At 43.3% G+C, this 16,628-nt stretch overlaps 1 protein-coding gene across 3 annotated transcripts in view; it reads left to right on the plus strand.

Annotated features, from left to right (window-relative positions):
- Nucleotides 1-16,628, plus strand: part of arap2 (ArfGAP with RhoGAP domain, ankyrin repeat and PH domain 2) — a 109,393-nt gene that overhangs the window by 48,723 nt on the left and 44,042 nt on the right. For all 3 annotated transcript variants that reach the window (XM_071538910.1, XM_071538912.1, XM_071538911.1), the window contains exons 13-15: nucleotides 3,862-3,947; nucleotides 5,223-5,405; nucleotides 11,784-11,958. In XM_071538910.1, coding sequence (XP_071395011.1) covers nucleotides 3,862-3,947; nucleotides 5,223-5,405; nucleotides 11,784-11,958 — 444 coding nt within the window. The remainder of the gene's footprint in view (nucleotides 1-3,861; nucleotides 3,948-5,222; nucleotides 5,406-11,783; nucleotides 11,959-16,628) is intronic.

The raw sequence follows: 16,628 nt of genomic DNA on the forward strand, positions 1-16,628 counted from the left end.
ATCCTCAGTTACTTTCTCACACACATGCACATGTGTGTACGCATGCAGGTGTACACATGCATGCATAAACAGGCATGCAGGCACACAGACACAGATGAACATACATCAGTGTGTGAATAGAAGTAAGTAGCATGTTATAACACCATTATACACCAGTTGTCAAAGACCCACACACACACACACACACACACACACACTCTTGCTCCTTCACATTAATTGACTGATCGACTCTGCTCTCTGTAGGGTGACTCCCAAGCATAATAAATGAACAGAGAGAGAAAAAGAGTGAGCATGCAAGATGGAGAGAGGCCATTTTGCCAAAGTCAGGTCTTCAAGTTACGGAGACAGTCTCAGAAAGACACGCCAAACAAAAAGGATCTTAAAGTGAATGTTTGTTCGTACTCAGTTCTTAATGTGTGTGTGTGTGTGTGTGCACTCTGGTGGTTGTTTGTGTCTGTGTGTGTGTGAGAATGTACTCTGAACCAGAGGCTCTACTGGAATAAGATCTCAGGTGATAAGCCACTTATGGGGCTTGGTGCCTGGCCTCTGGACTCTCTCTAATCTCTTTGGCAATGCTGGATCGCTCAGATGAAATGACAACAAAGATTAGGCCCTGGGCTGGAACTGGGGGGATCCCAAACTGCTTCTTGACACACTAAACATGATTAGAGAGAGGCGAATGCCTTGCCTGATGCGGAGGGATATCTGCTTGGTATGGTGGTCAGCGGTTACTGAGCGGTGTGAGATGTTGTCTGAGACGGGCGAGACAAAGGGCTTAGGGTCTAGGGAGGCGGGAGGCGGGTTAGGGAGTTTGCATAGCTACCTAATGAAACCCTAGCCACACATGTATTTGCATATGCAAGCACAGACTTATGTGTGCACATGTGTGTACACTCTCCCCTGCGTACACACACGTGCCTTGCTCCCCTCCCCATCCTCCCATCTGCCTCCTTCAATAGGCCTGAGATTTCTCCCATAGAGTCATAAGTTTTAATTTGATCCTTCACCTCGCCTCCGCAAAGCCCGTGTAATTGGTACGCGTCAGATATCCGACATCCCTTTTCAAACACCCTTAAATGATTTCATTTGCAGGGGTGTTTAATATTACATTTTGTCGACACACTGGGAGAGAGAGGGTGAATATCTGCAACGAGAAAGCCTGTCCTCGCACTGCGCTCTACTTAAATTAGGCGGCGGTCCATTTGGAATACCAATGACGGCTCACGCTTTTAATTAGCGCTCTCGTGTCATGGACAATAAAGAGAAATGCTGAACAAGAGGAAGAGGAAAGAAGTAATGAGAGGGCTAATGGTAAAAATGATCCCAGATTGGCTTTCTTCTTTTCGTGCCAAGGCAGAATGAAAAGGGGGAGCGAGAGAGAGGCTACAGGAGAATTTAAATAGTCCGTAGCGCCGCTCTCTGATGTGCAGCAGTTTCAGATCGTAACAGTTTGTCTTTGTTTGCTTAGACATGGAGGATTGTGTCCAGACGTTCTCCCCCGAGACAGACCTCTCCCACCTTACGCTGTTAGTGTTTATTTTTACAAGCTATTAGCTCCTGAACAGCCCAAACCCACATTTCCCAATAATTTTACTTCCCTAATAATGTCCTCTCCCCCTCCCTCCACACTCTTCTCTTCCCTCTCTCTCTCTTTGCCCTCTCTCCCACTATTAAACACGGCCACCGGTGGGAATGACATTGCTCCGAAGACCGGGAGGCCCCTCTCCACACGTGTAATTGCAATAAACTCCTTTAAACCAGGACACGACGCGCGGAGACGACTGCCGGCAACAGTTGCCATGGCAACGCAAAAACGCAGGGCTCATTGTTTCCCTTTGTTCCATCCCTCCTGACTCTCGTTGAGTGAGGGGAACGAGCCAGAAAAATGCCACAGAGGTAAGGAGGGTTGGAAAAGTGCTCCTTGTGCTGTCGCTGAAGTCACTGGGAAAGTTTTTAATTGGGGTTGAAATTTTTGGCGGGTTAGGCGAGCTTTTGTGAGAGCTGGTGAGGTGGGAATGCCCTTTTTATGTGTTGTTTTGGTCCAGCAGGAAAGATTAAGACATTTACAATAGGCTAGTTTTATGTGAAGATCTCGCCGTGTACCCGGTGGCACGTGTGCATACACACACACTTTTTTTTGTTTTTTCAGCTTCATTACCCATACACAGGTGAAAATGGTCCTGTGGTCCTGCATGCCTCAATGGGTAGAGCATGGCAACAGCACTGCGGCAGGCACCCATGTTAAAGATATGCTACTGTAGGGGCTGTGGATAAAAGTGCTTATCTTATCTTATCTTATCTTATCTTATCTTATCTTATCTTATCTTATCTTATCTTATCTTTTCTTTCCCTTCCTTTCCTTTCCTTTCCTTTCCTTTCCTTTCCTTTCCTTTCCTTTCCTTTCCTTTCCTTTCCTTTCCTTTCCTTTTCCTTCCTTTTCTTTTCCTTTCCTTTCCTTTTAAGTCTTTCCCTGGCATCCACTACAAAGTCTTGCTCTTTGCCCTTTGTTTGTTTGCCAAGGCGGACTCGTGTGGTCTCAAAAAGAGGATCTGTGTTATCAACCCACAGCCTTATTACAAAGTTTGGGACGGTACCACACTGAATAAAGTCAATGTGTTTCTTTTTCTACCCAGTATATACCCTTCTCTCCATTATACATATGGAACGTGTACCATGTAAGAAAATCATTCTCTTAGTCAAATATCCCCAATTGTATGGCTGTTCCCACTCCAGTCCTAAATAATATTCTTGGCTGTCTTTGCGGTCCGCTGGATCCCAAAGCAACTCAAAAAAACATATGAGTAGGAGAACAATTATATATCCTGTCACAACTTAAATTAATACTCATTAGATAAGTAATGTAAATGATAACACATGACAAGAACAGATGATGATGAATACCAGCATTTATAAAGTAAATAATTTTAATCATCAGTTGTCAAGCATTCCTTCCTCCAGTTGAACTTTCTTTCCTTTATATGTTCTGTGACAGACGTTTCAACGATTTCTCGCTCTAGACAGCGTATCTATGTCGGGACGCCCTTTCCCTGCTCATCGCCCCACACTTTCACTCACAGCTGCTCTACTTCGGCACAGAAGACAGTAATGAGATCATGCAAGATCTTCTAAAATTATCTCTAGTTGCACACAAGACAATAATTCACATTCACACATACGGCGTCTCTAATGTTTTATGCATGCGTGATCTGTCTCTGGCCATAAGCAACCCCAGAAGCCTCCCGTTCACCCAAATAAACAGGCCGACCAACAAACACAATGAATTACTCATGATTCATTAGCAATTAATGGCCCTCGTTCTGTGCTTTCATTTCCAATTAGGAGCGCTGAAGGGACTAAATATGTCTGTTGTGAGTGAGAGAATAAGCTTGCAGTCATGCTCCGTTTCTCTGTCTTGTAACTGCCTGTTTACTGCTTATCCCCTCACTGACATTTTGCGTGTGTGTTTTGCGCGCACGCTGTGGACATGTTTGCGCGCAGATGTACATTTTTATGTGTGTGTTTGCACGTGAACTTTTCAGGAACTGAGAAAAACAGCCTTGTTTTTAGCATGCATTTTTGAATTTATCTAATTGGTTCTGAAAAGGTTTCATAAACCCCGGGGTTGTAGGGTTTTCTGATCCCACAGAGGAGCGTGGAATCCTTCAGTGTAAGTTCAAACATGAAAATCACCAAAATTAGAGTTATAAGGTATTCACCCGACAGCTGCAATATGCTAATGTGTTTGTGTGTGTATGTGTGTTTGTGTATCTATGCACTCATATTAATTCCTCTGTGTTTGTGTGTGTGTGTGTGTGTGTGTGTGTGTGTGTGTGTGTGTGTGTGTGTGTTTCTGTCTGCCAGGGCAGCACCGCTCTCTTGGCCCAAGCATTTCCAAAGTGCGGAGCTTGAAGTTGGACAGCAGTATCTGGAGCAACGAGCTGGTGGAGGTATGTGTACGAGACACAGGGCGTCGCTTCATCTCCATCACAAGGAAAAACACACAGTTTCTCATATATATATCCCCAGTTGAAACATTTTTGTACAGTCTAAAAGGATCCAATGGACTATCAGGGTATAATAGGGCTCCTATTAGATATTGTGCAGTGTTTGAAATGAACTTTTTTGCTCACCTGCCAGTGTTTCTGTGTCATCTTTCAATATAGCAGTGAGCTTTTCACTTGTTTGATCTGTCAGTAAGTTGAGCCAATGTTAAATGGATAATTTGGTCCATTTCCATTACCACCACCAACCACAACACACCCCCCCCCACACATACACACACCCACACACGCAGTCCCAAGAACCCCTGCAAACATCAAAGCATTGAGCAACAGAATTCCAATTACAAGGGAACATTTTGAAGCTTTATTCCTTAAGATAAGTTAAGTAACCGGCCAGTGTGGCTGGTGACTCTTATTTATTTATTCAGTGTTAATTTCAGACCCTGCTCGCAGGTCTAAAAACGATTGATTAGGATTTATTCCAGGATACAATACAATATGTTTGTTTTTTTTCACCCATAGTACATTCCTGGTGAGGTGAGAAGCAGCACAGAGTTGGAGGTGCTTAATCAAGTAGTGTTATTTGCATTGCTCAAGCACATGCGGCTTTAGTGCAGGATATTCAGCAGTTCAGCACTCATTCAGGCACTTGGGGATTAGTTGGTCTTACCAGGAGTCAGCCCAGAGTAGGTACAAGTGTTCCAGGTAAAAAAATAAATAAAATATTAGACTGCATAATCTCATTCTTTGGATTTTTCACCCTACAAGAAGTCAGTGCATAGTGACGCTCCCTCAGCTGTTGGTCCCAGGAATTGAATTGGTGACCTTTTCAAAACTTGTCCACTCCTCTAACTTTGAGGCTGAAGACCCCGTCTGCCCTTTGATTATATGCAGTCTCATTGGTTGTTTTGTAGTGCTAGACTATCTTGTGTCCATTTCATGCCATGCAGTGTCCTCATGGAACATTGATGAATTTTCTGTTTTATATCATTGTTAATGAAGCCAAATACTCACTTGATGTATAGATTATTATAAGATGCGCAACAGTAATTTGAGTAGACCAAGTTGAACGTGATTACCAGTGCGACAAAGCGACAACTCCTTTTTCAGTGAAACATCTCACCTCTGGTTTCTGTTTGATACATGTGTGATCTCTCCATTCTTGGTAATTTCTCACCTAAACTTGGACGCTTCCCCTCTGTGTCTTCTCCGCCTCCTCAGCTCTTCCTGGAAGTGGGCAACAGGAACGCTAACAGCTTCTGGGCCGCTAACCTTCCCTTGGAGGAGGAGCTATACATCGGGTCTTCGGCGGAGCAGCGGGCCACGTTCATCCGCAGGAAGTACAGGGAGAGGAAGTACCGGAGGGTCCTGGAGGGCTTTGATGACCAGGAGCAGCTCAACCAGGTACAACTGTCAGGAAGACGGAAGTGTGTCATTCCAAAACACTTTAAATGCATCTGTCCGCGCTCTGTCCTCCTCCACACCGTGCTATTTGTCACTTTGATCATGAAGATGAAAAAACAAAAAGTCTTACGTATTTTCAGCAGCGCCACCACTACTGAATGACTATAGAAACACTATAGAAAACAAAATAGAAAGTATTCGGGTCATGATTTTACCGTGGCAGCTCATCGCAGTACAAGGGGTAACACTGGTTAGCTTGCCACAGCTATATATAAATAAATATCTGTCAAGCAATATGCTCACAAACAACTTGTTGCTAGTAAGCACCTAAAGGGTATTGGGACACCTGTGCCGATGTTGTAGTTCCTGTGGCTGCAATTAGATGTTACTAAAGAGTCCATGTTACTGATAGTTCCTTTAATGTTTTGTAAGAGCAGGTGTCACTTTTTTCAGGTGGGATTAATCTGTGAAGTAAACAGACACAGGAGGTTCTCATAAGAACCTCCTGTGTCTCTCAACAAACTAGTTACAAGACCATTACATGTAACTTTTGGCAATTGAAAGAGCAAATCAATTCCAAACAGTTTCTCTTGTGGATGGAACAAAGTGCAGCAGAAGTTCAGCAAGCATGCAATAAAAAAGTGGACTTCTGCAGCGGCTACATCTGTACTTTCAAGAAACACGGCACATAGCATACTCCATTAGCTACATCCACTGAACCCGATAAAACCCCATATCTCCCTGACCTTTTTGTCAGTAAAACGGCACTGTAAGTCTGAAGATGTTGAGCACCAGCAGCCAAAGTCGAAGTCTTACCGATCTTCAGTATAAGCAGGTTGGTGCTGAGGCCTTCTCTGCCGGTTTGTGGTTAGGGTTTATTGCTGCGGCAAAAAAAAAAAAAAAAGTGCCTGTTTTTTGGCTGCCTCTCAGAAGAAGGTCTTAAAAGCGCGGTGCACTGAGCCTCCAAACGGCTGAGTTTCCACCTGCGTCAGCATTTACGCAGATCAGCCCCCTTGTATTGTTTTGTTGACTAGAAAGAGGGGGGGGGGGATGAGAGAGAAATGGAGATGTAGAGAGAGGGAGAGCGGAGAGAGAGGGGGAAAGGAAGGAAGAGATATACTAGCTAAGTGGAAAAGTGGATTAGGATCCACAACAGAAACGCTTGGGTTGGTTTTATTGCGGCTTTGCTGGCTTGCGTGTGTGTGTGTGTGTGGCTGTGTGGGTGTGCGTGTGTGGTGTGTACACACGTGTGAACATGTGTGTTGCTCCACTAGAGATCTGTGAATTTGCTGTTATAGTGAGAGTTTTGGTAAGGTGGTGTAGTAGAGAACGTGTTAGAGATGGACAAAAAAAAGTGGTGGCTGGCAATAAGTCTCTGACCAGTGTGTGTGTGTGTGTGTGAGAGAGGGAGAGAGAGAGAGAGCTGTGGGTGGAAGTGTTGGCTTTCTCTCTGTCTCTCTCAGTCTGCTTTTATAAACAGGCTCAACAGATTTGATAGGGATCAGTGTGTCAGAGCCATCATACACAACATGATTCAACATATTTTGTGTGTGTGTGTGTGTGTGTGTGTGTGTGTGTGTATGTGCACTGGATGCTGTATGTGAGTCCAGGGTTATGTTGACACACTAATAATTATTGTAGGCGTGCAGGTACAATATGGCAGTATGACTGAAGATGACTTTTAGAAGAACAACAACAACAACAACAAAAACACTCATACTAGCACATATGAACTTGAATGAAGATTCTGCTGTAAACAATGGAAGTGGATACGGCTCATTGACATACATCTATTTTATAACTTATAAAGTGTAAATGTTACCACTATGAGTGTGAACACAGTTGGAAAGCATGCCACACTGAGCAATTGAGATTATAAACACTGCTTGAGTTATAAATACAATGGAAGTGAATGAGGGGCATTTACATCTATGTATTATATAACTCATAAACTATGGAAGTTTTCATTTTCAAATATTATACAGTTGATCGGCATGCCATAATGAGTATTTAGAACATTTCATGGAGTTTCTACTGTTTTCAGTTGCTCAGTTATAACTACGGTGGTAGTCTATGAGAGATTTGGTTATTATTATCATTGCCATTCGGCCTTAGTTTCACTGATTGGGATGAAACTTGGTAGGAATGTTCCAAATAGGATTAATGAGGATCTCAGCAAGTTTTGTAGCAATCGTTGAATCCCAAGCCAAGCTAAAATGCCATAGGCCACACCCACCGAAAGTACTTTTGAGCTTAGTTAATTGCCATGTAATTGCCATAATTGTTAATGGCCGTGTTGTAAAATCGATCGGGGGAAAAAACTGAATCTTTGTGTAGGCAAAAAGTCAAAAATTGAAAGAGAAGAAGTAGTAAAACTCTTCTTAGTAAAACACAAAATGGCGGAAGATCTAATAAGGTGGAAAGGGTTATGGTTAGGGTTTCTAAGTCAAAAGGTTCAGAAGTTATGGGCCAAAACGTAAAGTGGCTTTTTATAGCGCTACCATCTGGTCAATCAGTGTCATTTTTGTTGCATGATTAGCGGTTGCAGTGGGTCGTACAGTTTCTGAGCTCTAGATACAGAGGGAGAGGAGAAAAAGGAGAGGAGAAAAAGAAGAGGAAGAATCCTAATAATTACAATAGGGTTCCCAGCACTGCATGCTATTATTATTAATGAAGCACTTACCAAAACAGTTTCAAAGTCTTTTAAAAGATTCATAAAAAAAATTAGCAATAAATGAATAATGAACAATTAATAAAGAAAAAAATTACAAATGGGCAAATGCAAAATAGTTAAAACAGAAGTAAAAACCAAATGCAGGCTACAGTTAAAGCAGAAACAAGCCTAAACATTTTTTAAAGTCTTTTTAGCACTTTAAACAAGGGCGCTGAGCCGGATCCCATTGGGCAAGTAGTTGTTCCAGTTCAATGTGTACCGCTTTTGCTCACTGAGAGAATTGTAATTGTAAGTATAAATTTGTAATATAAAGGCTATATCAAAACTATGCATTTGGGGATTTTTTCAGGAACGATGAAAAGAATAGTGGCAATTTTCTCATTGACATTCAAGTATTTTTTAAATTATGCAATAGCATTTTAACAGGTTTTACGGACCCGAGGGTCAAGAAACTCAATCAACACATAAATTACCATTTAAACTCTCAATTCAGGTAATGAAATAAAAAAAATAAATCCAAAATGTGGTTTATACCTGACACCATCAGTATGTCTCCCCTCATTACATAATCTCTGTTGTGCACGCTCATTCTATCATTTTGTTTCGTTCACTCCTTCTCCTATATCATGCCCTCTCTCTCTCTCTCTCTCTCTCTCTCTCTCTCTCTCTCTCTCTCTCTTTCTCTCTCTCTCCCTCTCTCTCTCTCTTTCCCTTAGTCCCATGTTCCCCATTAGAAGCTCATATCCCAGTGACCTCCACAAAGTCTCCGCAGGCCACACGACCTAGAGAGGGAGGTGTCAAAGGACCTGCTTAGATCATTACACACACACACCCACACACACACACCCACACACACACACACACACACACACACACATGCACGTGCACAGGAACCCTCCAGTGGCTGCAGTAATTGCTATGACACAGAAGGTCATTTCCAGAGACGATACGGAATAAGGCCAGGCTGCATGGGACTATTTTGCCATAATCTGACCCAGACTTGTGCGCTTGTGTGTGTGTGTGTGTGCGCCTATGTGTGTGTATGAGTGTGTGTGTGTGTGTGCGCAAGTGATAGAGAGAGAAAAACTAATCCTATCTTTATGTATATTCAGTTTCTGGTGTTTTCTTGTTGTCCTACCCATGGAGATGTATTGATTTTCTCCTTTCTGCAGAAAACTGTTTGTGTAAATAGATGGAAATAAACGAATGTGTATGCTTGCAACACACGCATCCTTAGACATCTTTATCTCCGCGCGGTCTTGTGTGTGGGCGGGCAGGTTATATTGACAGGCACTTTGTGGGTGTGTGTGTGTGTGTGTGTGTGTGTTTGCCCGTGTGTATATGCACAGCTTCGCCTTGCCTCACTTTCAGACGGATCTGGCTTGTTTGTGGCAGATCGATGCAGCTCGCTGACTCGGTCCAAGCCCGATGAAAGGCGAGGTTGCTCGTTGGAATTCCACTGTTTGCCACTCGACTCCTCTGTCTGTCCGCTTTGTTGTGGGTCATCACACACAATGACGCATCAATTGACTGGATAGATAGAAAGAGACAGACGGACCGAGAGAATATTTTCCTTGGTCAAACTGTACTCCCCTATTTTGTAGCTTCTCTCAGCTGCCTTCCGATGTGAAAGAGGTGAATAGTTTTTACAAGGCTCGTCCGCATGGTTAGACACTTTCTGTTCATAAGTATGGCCTTCTGTACTCCTGTTAATGTCAATACTACGCACGTTTGCGCATCCTGTACATACACTAGCAGTCAAAAGTTTGGACACAGCACATTTTTCCTTATTTTTACTATTTTCCACATTTTAGAATAACAGGAAAGACATCAAAACTATGAAATACCACAAATGGAATTATGCAGTGACCAAAAAAGTGTTAAACAAATTAAATTTATCTTATATTTATATTTTAGATTCTTTAAAGTAGCCGCCCTTTGCCTTGATGGAAAGGCAAAGGCTTTGGAAAGAAACCTTTAGATAAAAATGGCTTTAAGATAATGAAAAACATTTAATCAGGTGTGTCCAAACTTTTGACTGGCAGTGTATGCTGTAAATTCACATACTGTTTTTCTTATATTAGTCTCATACTGCATAATATTTCATATTCTTGCTATGTTTTTCTTTTTTTCCTTTGCCTCAGTATGCTCTACTGCTATTATTTTGCACACCCTCATAATGTAAAGTTCATTCTTTTTCATCATTGTTCAACTCAACTCATCAACTTATATTTATACATTTCTGTTTATCACTTGCTATCTTTTAAATTGGCGGTTGCATTATATTTAATGCCACCCATTTGCTCTGTTCTTATTTATATTCTTTTTTTCTCCCGTTACAATTGTGGCTGCGAGGTCCCAATTTCCCCGCTGGGATCATTAAAGTCTGATCTTATTTTAACTTCCCTTTCATACATCAGCAGTCAGGACTCAATTCTAAACTTTATGTGGTGTCTACCAGTGCTTTATGGAGTCTGTGTCCTTCTCTATCAACTTAGCTTGCACACATAGACACACACGGTGACGCCAACCTGCTCCTGCTCAAGTGACACCATGTCCGCACTTCCAAAAGCTTCCCACTGGTGTGTTGTGCTGGAATGTTGTGGAATTTTGGCTTCTCATAAAAACGCATGTAACTTCCGAATGGCTTCACGCAACACCATGAAACTTTGTGGAAATGTTGATCATGGGGCAAAGAATTACTGATTAACTTTTCACATCGATTGGCCAAAGGGGGGCATGGCGGTGGGCGTGATTTCTCATAAAAAGCCAAATAACTTCCGAACCAATTCACATAACACCATCAGCAGACAGAAGAAGAGGCAAAACCCTCCATTATCGGCCCAGCCAATCAACATGGGGCCACTGGAGAGCTCATTTCCGGTTTAGACATAACCGCCCTGACAATTTTTACAAAACTTGGTCCAGTGGTAGAAGGGCAGCACTAATGGAAACTGAACAGATATAGAGCTGATTGGCCATGTGGTTGTGATAGAATTTGAACAGCCAGATCTCATGTCTCATTTCAGGTCCAGTCATGAAAATGTGTGAATCTCTTGATGCAAAGCAAGTTGGTAATGAGGCATGGGAAAAATTATTAACTTTTTGTGAAAATCTGACATTTGGAACTGGCATGCGCTCTACTGAGTTGGTAGTAAGTACTGTCCCATCTACCTGCTGCCTGTTTGTTTTGTACTTCCCGGTTGGGTCTGTGCACAAAACTTTATTTGTGTTAACGTAGCTCCTGTAGTATGTGGATTGTATTTACTCGGATTGCATCTTCAATGCATCTTGAGTGCATGTACACCTGAATTTTATGCATTTTTGCTGATCATAATCCGATCACCCAGGATACGTGATAATGCCAGCTGTAAAGGGGGACCTAACTGACAGGTCTGGACACACAAAAATCGGATTTTGGCTATCGTTTCTTGTGCGTGGTCTGGTTGCAATCCAGCCACAATTGGGATACAAGCGGTGTAAAGAGATAAAGGGGAAGAGCGGGAAAAAGCAATGCAGACACAGATGTAGATAAACATAGCCACAGGAGATGCCTAACAGCCATTTTCAGGCCAAGTATGGACATGCATCAACGTGATGAACCTTTAGAATCAGGTTTCAAAGCTCACATTGACATGACAAGCCGCACAACACAATGGAAAAACTCCTTACATCCTCTTGTATCCCCCCTGTTCTGTGTGCAGGCGCTGTGTTCGGCAGTGGTGCTGCCTGACGCCCTGCAGACGATGGCGCTGGTGTTCAGCGGGGCAGATGTCATGTGTGCCACGGGGGACCCAGACTACTCCACCCCCTACCTGCTGGCCCAACGGGCCGGGCAGAGGCTGCAGATGGAGTTCCTCCACCACAACAAACTCTCTGGTAGGCAGCAGGGGTGTGGTGGGTGTGAATATGTGTGTGTGTGACAATTTCTACCTCTTTTTCAAAGCAAAGGGAAATAAATTTGTAAAAAAAAATAAAAAATCCAATAGAAAGATACTATATCTTTAATTTTCAATATTTCTTTTGTTTATTGCGTTTTTATCACTATATTATTCTATCCTCTCCTCGCTCTTTCCCTTGGGATCAGTGAAGTTAATCTTATAGTTGTAAACTCTCAGCTCAGTGTCTGAGCATATGAGTATGTTTGTGCACATTATTTAGTATATACTCTATATTCACTAACGACTGTGCCAGGGAAAAAAAAAAAGGGTTCAAGTCAGTACATCGAGAACGTTGCCATGGCCGGCGTTCAAACCAGGTGGGAGGCCGGATAGCTGTTTGTACCACAAAACACTGTTTGCTGTGAAAAACGACTAATATATTCTCCTTCTCAGACCTGAGAGAGCCGACGTGCTCGGATAAATCTATTAAAAGGCCTTTAAACTAGGTGTGTGTGTTTGCGTGTTGGATTTTTTCTTTCCGACCATTGGCGCCACATGTACTCAGCCTCGTTGTCTTTATACTTTTACAAGCCAATCATGTTTAAAACTCACACTTACCGCTGTGCCGCCGCATTCATAAAAGCACAGTGGGAGATTTTCTTTGGGTCTTTTTTTGTTTTCCACTACCTTGAATAGGAAATGAAGGCAGAAAAACCCACAAATTTGAATGCAGCCTGTTTTAAGGGAAAGCTATTCTCTCTCTCTCTCTGTCTCTCTCTCTCTCTCTCTCTCCCTCTCTCAAAATCCCCACTCTCCTTTGTATTACCCACCTCCTACTCCCGACATCGGAGGCATGCTACAGATGTGCTGCGTTGTGCGGATTCCCCATGACGCGCGTGTTGTGTTTGTATGGCTCCACACAGGGGTGATGATAAGAATGTATTAAATTAAAGGAGCGAGAGAGGCCGCTGGCTGGGGCCGGGGGAGACTTTCTCAGGGACTGTATTTTGCATAATGTATGCGCTGCATCTGTGCACGCTCCCCAGCACCGAGCCTGTTAGGGACTCCTAATTGCTGGCATGGGTCACCTGGTCGCCATGGTGATGGCCGTTACTTGGAGGTGTGCTGGAAGACACACACACACACACACACACACCCACACACCCACACACCCACACACACACACACACACACACATACACTATCCCTCAAGTCTTACCCTCATCAAAGTTTTTGGTAATGAACCTGAAAAAATATGTGTGTGTGTGTGTGTGTGGTATTGTCCATCTAGAATGCCTAGCATGCAGGCATCTCTATGCTCATTAAAAGTGCTTGAACGTTGTAGGTTGGCATGTTATTTTTATATATATATATATGTATACAGTATGTACAATGCCTTCAGAAAGTATTCAGCCCCTTTGAGTTTTTTCACATTTTGTGGTGTTACAGACTCAATTCAAATTCAAGATGACATTAGGATTCTTTCAGTGGATTCTGTCATTCCAAATTGATTAAAGATGGAAAGCTGAAATGTTTTGACTCAATAAGTATTCATCCCCCTTTGCGGTGACACGCTAAATTGAGTTATGATGCATCCAAATTGTTTTGAATGTCCTAGAGATGTCTGTACAACCTGTTTGTTTATATAGGCGTACAGTATGCGGTGACCAACAACCCCAAGGACCACTCTGACAGAACAACAGAGTTCCTGAGCTGTGATTGGAGATCTTGCTAGAAGGACAACAGTCAGTTACAAATCTTGGCCAGAAGGATAGCACTCCTGAAAAAAGTGACAGCACACCTGGAGTTTGCAAAAATGGCTTGTGAAAGACTCTGAAAACAAGAGACAAAAGATTCTCTGGTCTGATGAAACAGAAATTGAACTCCTCAGCTGTAATGCAGTGTGTTATGTCTGGCAGAAACCGGGCACAGCTCATCACCCGTGTAACACCATCCCTACTGTAAAGCACGCAGGTGGCAGCACCCAGCTGTGGGTGGGCTTTTCAGCAGCAGGGGCTGGGAAACTTGTAGTGATAGAGGGAACAATAAAGGGAGACAAATACCGGGAAATTCTTAAAGGAGAACCTGCTTCAGAGTGCCAAAGACCTCAGCTTGGGGTGACGATTTATGTTCCAACAGGACACACACACTCACACACAATACACACAGTAACACTGGGGCATGTACATTTGATTTGTGTGCCTCTGTGCCTGCTACTGTGTGTATGTCTGTGGTGTCTATGTTCACAGTGTTTTTTGCCTTTTGTTTATCATATAAACTAAGGCGCACATCCTCAGCAAGGGTGCAGTTCAGACTCTCGCTCAACCGCCACCTTGCACCGTAAACCCAAAGGTGCATATATTGGATGGAATGAACTGGCTGACAAGAAACAAAACACAGTCCATGCTCAGACCCTCCATCACCCTGGTGGGAGGGCTGGATGCAGCGGCACAGCCAGCAACCCTCAGACACCCTGAACAATTCTCACTCTCGACGACTCAAGTCTAAATTGGAGTAGCTCTAGTGTTGCATAAAAACAAATTGCTGCTTCTGCACCAGGCGTCTCTTCACAGTGTGAAACGCGCTCCAAGTTTGTAAAACAGTAAAGGCAAGAGAAACAGCCTTTTTCTTTCTACTGGGTGTAGTGTGTTGAAACAAAGCCGTCAGCCGGCTTCTCCCCGAATCCCTCCGCTGTCCCCTTCCCTCCACTGTGGCTCATTTGTAGCCCCAGTACACCAACATTAGGGTAACCACTGTGTCCTAATGACAGAGCACTGCCACTTCATTAGCCATTTCTGTGTGTGTGTGTGTGTGTGTGTGTGTGCATGCATGTCCACAATCGGCCTCAACGGATCTCATTCTCCTGCCCACACCTGCTTGCCCAAAAGCACCTTGGGATACTGTAGGAGCATGGTCATTTGCATATCCCCCTACCAGAGTCCATTAAAACAGCCAATGGCAGCTCTCCGAGGCAGTGTCTCTTAGCATTTTGGGCACCCCCGAGGGCAGCTTTGATGATGGCCCCTATCCCTTATAGTCATAGGCTTCCACTATGGTTGTTTCTAGTGTATTTTTAGGTGCTATGCCTTTGTAGTGTTTTTATTTCAGTATTCCCCAGTTTTTTTTTACCCAGAAGAAGGCCACATAAATATTAACTGACAACCAGAAAAATGTATTGCACGTCAGGGTTTTGTTCAAGTTTGGTTTTGGACTCCAAAATATTTTCAAAATGTTTTTCCATTTGAAAAGCCAACGATAGGCAAACAATCTACAAACATTTAAAAGATTTTGTTATTTTCATCCCTGCTGTGAAATTGCAGAACAGACACGTTGCCAGGGGAAACACATTTTGGCACATTCTCAAATCGTAAAAAAACATTTTAAAAACATTTCATTACGAAGAATGAAAGTAGCTGACCGAAAGTAACCGACCTAGTTGTCTCATAATGAATGGAGATCACGCTAGCTTGTGATCGTATTATTTCAAACCACAAGCGTCCATTGATTCTACAAGGTTGTCAGGCTATACATTAGTGTACTTGTCATTTATTAAGGACACACTGCCAAGGAAACACATACTTTTGGGAATATAACTTTTGGCACAACAAAGATTTATTAAGTATGCTGTCGCTGGCCGCTGTGCTGTCACCTGGCTGTCATTAATGTCAGCAATATGTCCGAGGGGATTGATATGACATCAGACGCTGAATGCTATGGCTAGTTTAATTGTGTTGTTATGAAGTGGCACTTTCTGGAGCTCCTCCATTGACAATGAATGGCCCAAGCCTGAGCACGATTTCATAGGAGCATGTGACCTAGTGGTTAGCGACACCGTCCTGTAAGTGGACAGTCATGGGATTGAACCCCCAAACAATCAGTGTGTCTATCAACCATTATTAAAGCCATGTGTCCAGTTTGGCACACTTGCACCATTAACACACACAGGAAGACAGGCCATCATAAGACGTCGTCTACGCGCGGCTTTCATGCTTTGACAGTTCAGCCGGTGCTCGCGTTTCTTCTAAGTCTCACTCCTTTGACTTTTCAGTGCGTGCGCTCGTGTCGCTCGTCCCAGTCTCACTGCAAAGACAGGAGTAGACTGTTAATTGGTGCTTATGTGCTGCAGTTATGCACAACTAGTGGCTGAGCCCCACCTGCCGCTCCGCCTCATTACCGACGCTCCAACCCGCCCTGACTGCCACACACTCATTTGGATGTATCAGTTCATACAAACAATGTACGAACCCGCCAATTCGTTTTTCCGTTCGCTGTCATTGAAACATCAGAAGCTACAGAAAATGTTTTGATGTCCATACTCAACAGCCAATATGTCCTGTAGCAAGACACTGAACCTCTACCAGCTCACTCACAGTAAATCTCCGAATAAGAGCATCGTCTACATGCCTAAAATGCAAATGTGGTGCAATGCAAACATGTAAATTGTGTTTTAGTGTGGCTATTCACTGCACCCAGGAGGCCAGTGTACTGTAAAACCAAGCTAAACAGCAATGTCTCTTGTTGTTGACATCTTTTCCCTTCTTCTTAAATGACACACCATGGATTTGGAGGGAAAGGAGGTTTATTGTTACCACCCTAGCATCCCTGACGCCTTGAGTCTCCGAATCTCCCGGCATATTAAAAATTCATCCAGCAACCGTTCTGTGTGGA

Source organism: Centroberyx affinis, unplaced genomic scaffold (genome assembly GCF_046629955.1).
Source record: "Centroberyx affinis isolate AG114_WGS23_722 - 3 ecotype Tasmania unplaced genomic scaffold, CSIRO-AGI_Caff_v1 ptg003368l_1, whole genome shotgun sequence".
In the NCBI taxonomy this organism is placed as follows: Eukaryota; Metazoa; Chordata; class Actinopteri; order Beryciformes; family Berycidae; genus Centroberyx; species Centroberyx affinis.